This window comes from Formica exsecta, unplaced genomic scaffold (assembly GCF_003651465.1).
Source record: "Formica exsecta isolate Colony F162 unplaced genomic scaffold, ASM365146v1 scaffold82, whole genome shotgun sequence".
In the NCBI taxonomy this organism is placed as follows: Eukaryota; Metazoa; Arthropoda; class Insecta; order Hymenoptera; family Formicidae; genus Formica; species Formica exsecta.
The window spans coordinates 1,443,179-1,452,334 of NW_021853592.1; the positions used below are offsets into that span (position 1 = coordinate 1,443,179).

Genomic DNA, 9,156 nt, shown 5'->3' on the forward strand with positions numbered 1-9,156 from the left:
TTGATTTAATTATTTAATTATTATTATTTGTATTATAATTTATTTTTTTTTTGCTAAGAAAAACAAAATTAAACATTTTATCAATGCTAAAAATTAATGTGACAGATAAAAATTAATAGTGATAATTTATTCTTTTATTGAAAGAATCTTATAAGTCCTGCCAGATGTGCATTTGCATACATTATTTAGTTATAAGAATGTTAAAATAGTTAATAATGGCGTTTTAAAATAGCTAGTATTAATTCTCCTCCAGCATGAAAGTTTTATTAATGACCCATTAGGCTTTTCAAAGCATGCCTTTGCCGGAGCTTTATTATGTATACTATTTTCTATTATAGATATAGTATAGCGTGTTCATAAATTTATTCATTGTCATCAGAAGATAAAAAAGGCTCTGACATTAAATATATTATTTGAATATTTATTAAAAACAGGTATTGAATTTAAATGTCGAAATTTCTTATAAAAATATTTCTTTTTGGTGAAACTTTCAAAGTGGTATCGAAGTCCATTATTCTTTTAAGAGCTTTATAATTAACATAAACTTACGCACAATTTCTGGTAGAGAAAATTTAAGATTCTTCCAATTCTTTCTAACTTTATTACTTTACGAGCAGCCGAATTAATTCGACAAAAGTACCTTTTTTCATGTTTAGTTATTTATAATTATGAGTATATTAATTAGAAACGAGGTGGAAGAGATGGGACGTATGTCTCACACTGTCTCGCGAAGGATTAGATAGATAAAAATTCTACCATTGTATTCATCAGTAACTAAAAAAATATAAGATTATGTATAATTTACATTATATTTTTTAGGTATATATAGAAACCTTAGATTTCTTTTTTATTCATCATTCTTTAGCATTTAATTGAAAGCAATACTGAAAAATTTCTTTTATTACTATTCAAGGGCGAAAAGAATAATGGATTCGACGTTTTATATCATAATATGAAGCATGGTGTAATCGCCAGCAAGGAATTGGCTGAATTTTTGCGTGAGAAATCAGCTATAGAAGAGAATAATTATAAGCTCCTTAGTAAGGTAGCGAAACAGGCAAGCAATAGCACGCAAGGAACGTTTGCACCTGTATGGGCTGCTCTGAGAGGTGCCGCTGAGAAACTCGCTGTTTTGCACTTGCAGATGGCCCAGCGGGTAACCGAACTTATAAAAGATGTATCAAAATACGCGGATGAACTACATAAGAAGCATAAGGCTGTACGTAATTATATCTTCTCCTATTTATTTTATATATTGGTCATTTTTCTTTTTAAATGAAATTATAAGCACGATTTTTCTCATTTATTTACGGCCTCGTAAAGTAAGATACATTATCTTTTACAATTATTATATTTTGCTGTAGAGAATATTTTATATATATCCTGTACATTATCACAGTATCCGCCCACAGTCGAATCAGTAGGTTCTCGTCATCAAGCAATTAAATCGGCTGTAGTTTAATGATATGAAAAGATCGTATTTATCACAGTGTGCACATCCATAACTAATTGTACTTGCATATCAATAAAATTTACATTAATTTAAAATTGAATTAGTTTAAATATAAAATAACATGTGCTATCTAAATATTTAGGTGAAAGAAGAAGAATCTTCTACTTTAGAAGTTGTACAGAGTATACAGAGTATTACAGTGACATTGCATAAAGCGAAAGATATGTGTTTACAAAAAGGTCTGGAATTGGAAAAGTTAAAAAAGGACAATGCCAGTCAGAGAGAATTAGAGAAGGCGGAAGTTAAGTTTAAAAAGGCCCAGGACGATTACAAGGCACTAGTGGATAAGTATACTATCATACGGAACGACTTTGAAACAAAAATGACTCAAGCTTGCAGGGTACTAATTTTGGATTAAATTGTTAAAAATTAGAATTTCATGAGAATATTGCACATAGAGACAATTAATAAAGTATATTAATCTTTTGTTATTAAGCGATTTCAAGATGTTGAGGAGATGCATCTGAAGCACATGAAAGAATTTTTAAATACATACGCCGATGTTTTGCAAACTAATCACGAGCAAGTCGGGCAAGTGCATATTGATTTCAAACGGCAATGTGTCGATATGACAGTGGAGAAATTATTAGAGCAATTCGTTCAGGGTAAATACACGGGTTTTGAGAAGCCAGGTAAAAAAATTGAGTATCTCCAGAAAACTTTTTTGCGTTTCTTGTATTCACGCATGGTATGCCTATAAATCAGGTGTGATCGAGTACGAAGAGGTCATGACAAATTTAGCCGAAATGACCAGCCACTCTCAGTCCGAAGGCGGCGTAGAGACACCTAAGGAAACGTCAAAGGGCACCAACGGCGAAACAGGCGTAGCCGGTAACAGTCATAGTTCAAAGAGAGATCAGGGATTAAAAAGGGTGGGTGGTACGTTGAGGGTACTGGACGGGGAAAGCGGGAGGGTGGTACTAGAAAAGGATAGAGAAAAAGAAAGACAGAAGGAAAAGGATAGAGAACTGTCACATGTACAAGCCACCAAGGCTTCCCGCCGTACTACCTCGCTACTCAACCTGTTCATGTCCAACTCCCAGGGTAGGTTTCTCTCTCTCTCTCTCTTTCTCTTTTTCATAAAACTTATGTAGATTTTTTCAAAATTTTGTTATTCCAACTGTATAATTTCAACCTACCTTGGCTTGATGCAATGACGTGCTACATCTTAAGCAAAAATTTTTTTTGCCACTTGTGTTTTTTTTTTTTTTGTTTTATCGATACACAGTCTCACGTAATCTTCATATAGTTACACGAAAATCCAACGTACCCTTGATCATTTCTGACAAAATTTATTCTGTTATCATATTATATAAATATTTGTACGATTTTTGAGCGATATCATAATATTGTATATGTCTGAGTAGGCTTTTGTTCTGCCGTTTTTAATTTTATATTATTAATATTGTATCGCGTTAAAACCACTCATTATACACTTGCGCAATTGAATCGCAGCACTCGATCACAGATATATCAATTCCAATATATTACAATTTTATCGATTTGTTTATGCTTATGTGGTTGTTGTGTTATATTTGCTTATACATAACGATCTAACATTAGGTGGAGGAGGGCATATAGAACCACCACTGTGTTCCAGGGGGTTTCTAGTATTAATTTTAATTTGATTACTAATTATATATATACTCTTATATATATGTGTTTGATATATAGATTTTATTTATTTCACTCGTGGGGGAAATAAGCAGATAAACAAAGCAAAAAATTAATTTGTTTGTATAGTCAATTATCATGTGTGCAAGCGAAAAATTTATTAAATATGTTCTTTATTTTTTTTAACAATTTTATATATTTGGGCGCATAATAATATCACTTTTCTGTATCGAGTATTGCTATGGTCATACATTCCAACGAATAGTATTATATGTGGTTATTTAAAGCTTTTCTTATTCTTCTGAAACGCTCTTATGCCATTGCAAAGATCATTTAAATTCCAATCCGTGCAACTAATGTACATAATAGTGCAACATGGAGAGAAAAATGAGCGGCCAATTAGCGGGACAGTATTCAAAGATGTGAGGACGATGAGTGTTGTTTCAGAAAAACAGAGGCAAGCAGGGTCGTCTGGTTCGGCACCTGCCACCCCTCAAGGGAACAACCTGCCTCCTGCTGTTCCACCTCCCAGCATCTCCAGGAACCCTCTCAGAGGATCTAAATGTAACAGTTTACATTATGATTACTCCTGTACCCCCTTTACCATACTTCCTCTCATTGTTGTTAGAATACAACAAGCTTTAGAAAATAATAGCTAAACTATATTGTTCAAATTATTAATAATCCATTTTCTATATATATATTAGTTAAAATATGAATGGTCAATTATTACTTTCTGAACGTATATAAAAATATTTATCCTAAAAATATATATTCCAGATATTTAAACTTATTCCGTTCTATTTAAATATTAAGATATCTTTTCTCGTAACTTATAATGTGATATGACCAATCTTATATATATTCTTTTATATTCGAGCATCCTCTATGCAAATCTTTATCTATAATTTTTCTCTATCGGTTGTTCTCTCTTTACGGTGCTCGGTGACAGTGATACATCACTTCTTTTTCAATATCTAGTAACAAACTCCGTACTCGATTTTTGCTAATATATACGATATAATTAACAAATATCGTACTTTCGTGCAATTTCTATTTATTTTTTCTTCTTTCCTCTTGTTAAAGATATTTTAAAAGTATAAGACGCGAGAAAAAAATAACTGCATTAAATTTTATATTTATTTTTATAATAATGTCACGTTTTTAATCTTTTTTTTATCCAAATTATAATAGCTAAACTATATTGTTCAAATTATTAATAATCCATTTTCTATATATATATTAGTTAAAATATGAATGGTCAATTATTACTTTCTGAACGTATATAAAAATATTTATCCTAAAAATATATATTCCAGATATTTAAACTTATTCCGTTCTATTTAAATATTAAGATATCTTTTCTCGTAACTTATAATGTGATATGACCAATCTTATATATATTCTTTTATATTCGAGCATCCTCTATGCAAATCTTTATCTATAATTTTTCTCTATCGGTTGTTCTCTCTTTACGGTGCTCGGTGACAGTGATACATCACTTCTTTTTCAATATCTAGTATATTTTAAGTCAGAACAAGACTTATATAATACCATTAAGTAAACTATACCTGCTGACTTACAGTGGTTGCGCGTATTATGGTTCCTCCACTCTGCACTCTTTTAGAACATCAGTGTATGTATACTAATTTTCTTTTTCTTGTTTAATTGCTTCAGATTAATGTTATATATCCAAATGTATTTTTTGTTAAAATCGATCAAATTAATTATACATACTTTCACATAACATTAATTGCTGCTTTTTATCTGTAAGGTACATGTAGAATATATATTTCTTCACTTTATTTCTATATTTAAAAATGAATTTAGGATTGCCACGGTTTTTTAGATTAAAGGAAGAAACATATTTTTTGTTTGTATTTTACTAACATTAAAAAGACGCTTGTGCACAAAACATAGACATATTTCTAGCACTAGAAGTATATTAGGAGTCTAATGAGCAATTATTTTTATACTTCCATGAAGTTTCACATATAAATTGTTTTTCTAACAATCGTCTGTGTGAATATATGTTATTTAATTATAGCGATATACAATTTACATCAACTGTTTTATACAAGCGTGATAGGAAAATACATAAGATTCATATACCTACGCAGTCAAATCGTCTAGAAAACTATTAGAAAAACTTCAAATATAGATTTTGAATATTTTCAAATATAATCTACTCGGAAGAGACTCAAAATTAAAAATAAACGTATCGTTTTATTTATATAAATACCGTAGATTTCAGTAGGTGTGTTCACAACATGGTTATCACTTTTGTTTTTCCCTACGTTTATTCCGATTCATCAATCATAAACTAAAATGTGAACGGTGAGCGAAATATATAATCATGAGACTTACAACCATTCATATATGATTTTTACATGTCATGAGTGATCCAAAGATGCTAACATATACTGTTACTGACACGTCCTGAATAACTTTACAATTAAATGAATCACACAAAGCATAAAATTCTACATGTTTTTAAAATCTGTTCTAATGACAATGCGACGAGATAAAAAATAAATAAATATATTTAAATTCTAAAGGGAGTTGGACTTGAATAATGTTGAATTACAAGTGTGGGGTTGGCTACTGATGGGGCCTTAGGTGAGCCGTTTTTGTAAAATTCGTAATTTGCATGGCTCACGTTTACATATATACATCTTATGTTTATTTTCCAAGTGTAGAAATTTCTTCTTTTCTTTTTTGATAGCGAAACGTGATTCTGCAAGCAACTACTATCCTGAAGTATATTTTTGTATCGATGATAATTATTTTTGTAGCATTCATGTTAATAGCTCTCTCAATAGATAGATTAGTTATTTTCGAATATATATTTACACATATATATCCCTATCTTTCTCTCTCTCTCGATTATTCTCTTAAACGTTTGTTCGTTTAATGTTTGAGATTATGTTTGTGCATGCATAGTAACGTTATATTTGCTTGCAGAAAGATATATCTCTCTGTGTATACTATCTTTCAAAGAGACGCGCGAGAAGAAGAGCGTGCAAAGCAAACTGCGATTTTACAATGTCAGTATAGGTTTGGTAATTGTTAGAAAAACAATTTAAGAAGAGAGTAGGCGAGATGCAGATACCAGTAGGACTTTTGATGGTGGTGGTGCGTGGGGTATCTTCATATTTCTACTAACGTGACGTGTTCTATTCTATTGAATTTTATGTTTTCTATATACTTTACTCTCTTATCTACATCTTTCCGTTTGATGTAGATATTAATTTATGTTAGTTGTCGTTTCGTAAAATGCTGATATGCGTTTTTTCTCGAAAGATGAAATTTGAAAATATTTTTTTCACAATTAATATAAATCTTATTCTATAAACAACATAAATTTTAATTTTGTACTTTAATATGCATTCTTTAAAATTAAAATTAACTTTATCCTTATTCCAATATGTGTACGACAAATTGATATTTATAACAAAACTTATGTCAGCATTGTTAGAGAATGTCAAAGTTAGTTATTTAGTTAAGAATGCATATGCTAGTTATTGATACGATATATATCGATTGTTTTGTATTAGATGCTATTTGATCTTGTGACGCTATGTTTCGAACACTTGGAAAGTAAATTAATCTTCATCTCTCATTAGATTATAAATATACAGCGTGTATTGCGTGTATTAGTTAAAATGTTAATAATGTTTAAACAAAATAATAATTCATATATTTTTTATACAAATAACGTTTTTATACAAGCAATTGTTTGTATTAACATTTGAACTACACGCTGTATATTCATACAAACTTAGTAATGCAATTTTAATTTTTTTTTTGCTTTGTTTTTTTCTGATTTTTTTTTTTATATATAGTTTAGTTGCAAGATATAGTGTTAGCAAAAATATCATAAACATTCTATAAGGATGTTTCTTTTCCCAGAATGAATTTTCTGTTATACTTTGAGGTAATAGTGCCAAATCATAAAAAATGTCATATTTTCCTTTGTATAAAATTATATTTATGCAATGGAAAATACAATTAAAAAAAGATTTTAGAATTTATCTATAAGCATAGATGTTTAACTGTATTAAATTCAAAGAATTTGATATGTTAGTCCCACAGATAGAGGTGAATCCATAGTTTGGTGTAGCTATAATAGTAATTTAAATTAAAGCTAGTATGTACACTGCAGTCCGTCCTATTATCTACATTTGGGGTATCCACGACCAACAGGGTTTCTTCGCAGTAGGAGAGAAAAACGAAAGGAAAAGAAGGCAAAGAAGAAGAAGGATCTCGTAGAAACAAGCAGCAACAAAGAAGAAAAGTCTGACCTGTCAGTATATGCATGCACAGCAGACCTAGTGCACATAGAGTCAGTTTCACAACCAGCATAAAGTATCGCGCACACAAACACATCTATCCTCTTTAATATATATATATATATATATATATATATATATATATATATATATATATATATATATATTTATTTTTATATTTACTCATAAACGAATGTTTTGTCGTGTGTTGAAAATGCTCGAAGAGTTTTTGCGAAATAGTAAAAAAAATTGTGTAACATATAAGTTTTAGAATGGATAATTCTTGTTGATAATTTCTCCAAAATTTCTGTACGTAATTAATTATTATATTTTTGTAATTTATCATGTCGCAAATCTGCTTACATTACAATAAAGGCTCCGTAAAACGGATCGATATTGAAACGAAAATCTTATTTGCTAAGTAAAGCTCTACCATAAAAAAAGTAAAATCGATACGGGAAATATATTTTTGTGTTACAGCTTGTCTCTTATGTCTTTAATATATTATAAATGCTTTTTAATAGCAATAAATATACGTAGATTAAGAAAACTGTATTTTCACTATATGAAGCACAAATTGCGAACAAATGTATTTGCATTATCTATTATTTATCCTTTTTATAAAAAAAAAAAAAATAATTGCAAATTGATTATATCAACAAGAAATAGCACAAGCTTTCTTTTTTTTCTTTTTTTTTTAAATTTTTCTCATTTTGTATTTTTCTCGATAAATAGAATTGTGTGAAACTGTGTCGTGTATCGCGTTTGCTTTTGCATTGTATCGCAGGCAAAATATACTTACAGTCCGAATGTGTTTAGTAATTTTTTAATAATATCTAATTGAAAGATACACACATCCGTAGAAACTTCTTTCGAGATGTTTAGCATAACACAAGCTATTCGATTAAGAATAAAGTATACGATTGCGATCAATATCGTTGCGCTTTTAAAACGCGCGACAAAGATCTAGCGGATCGTAAATGACAAATGTGTCATTGATAAAATACGCTTGCTCGTGATAGATATAAAAGTAATTGTTTCTTTACCGCGGGAGTGTTACAAGTTTGGGGAAGAAAAAAATACATTCTTATATAATGAGGTGTTAATTGAGTAATTTACACATATTGTGTTGCAATAGAAGATTTTCAGCGCGTTTTTTGTGTGTATTGGGAAGTACATGAAAAGCATGTTATTGATAAAAATATTCAAGAAACACTTCGTTGTGCGGCTTATTTGATATTTAAATCGCTGATTTAACGTTTAAACTCCCCCTTTCTCTTATCGAGGGTCCACCGTCAGTTTCGTGTGTCCCTTTACTTCTAACGAAATAGGATTATTATTATTAATAATAAAAAGTCTATATAACATTGTTAGAGAAATTATATAGTATAATCCGTTTATTTCACATGTAAATTGGATCGATCTCTGATGTGTTTTCCGATACTTATTTCACTATAACTCAAATCATCCAACTGTCAACAACTATAACGTTGTTATATCGTCGTTGTATAATTGATGAGCTTCTCTGCTGATTAATGTATAAATAAGAGAGAGATAATAGTCATTGCCCCGTTTGTTTTAAACGGTAGAAATAATCAGTAGTCGTCAGTGGATTGTATATTCATAGATCCTGATGGCAAGGATAAAGCGATCCTATCTTTAATTTTATTTCTTACAATGATATATATTTTTGTTATTGGATATGTAGATTAATAAAATCTCGAATAGTAAGTCTGG

At 29.8% G+C, this 9,156-nt stretch overlaps 1 protein-coding gene across 8 annotated transcripts in view; it reads left to right on the top strand.

Annotated features, from left to right (window-relative positions):
* Positions 1-9,156, top strand: part of LOC115244459 (F-BAR domain only protein 2) — a 23,716-nt gene that overhangs the window by 2,764 nt on the left and 11,796 nt on the right. For 2 of the 8 annotated variants that reach the window (XM_029822110.1, XM_029822108.1), the window contains exons 2-7: positions 914-1,219; positions 1,596-1,853; positions 1,950-2,145; positions 2,219-2,557; positions 3,575-3,691; positions 7,334-7,433. In XM_029822110.1, coding sequence (XP_029677970.1) covers positions 914-1,219; positions 1,596-1,853; positions 1,950-2,145; positions 2,219-2,557; positions 3,575-3,691; positions 7,334-7,433 — 1,316 coding nt within the window. The remainder of the gene's footprint in view (positions 1-913; positions 1,220-1,595; positions 1,854-1,949; positions 2,146-2,218; positions 2,558-3,574; positions 3,692-7,333; positions 7,434-9,156) is intronic. The other 6 variants (XM_029822109.1, XM_029822112.1, XM_029822111.1 and 3 more) reach the window with 6 other exon arrangements.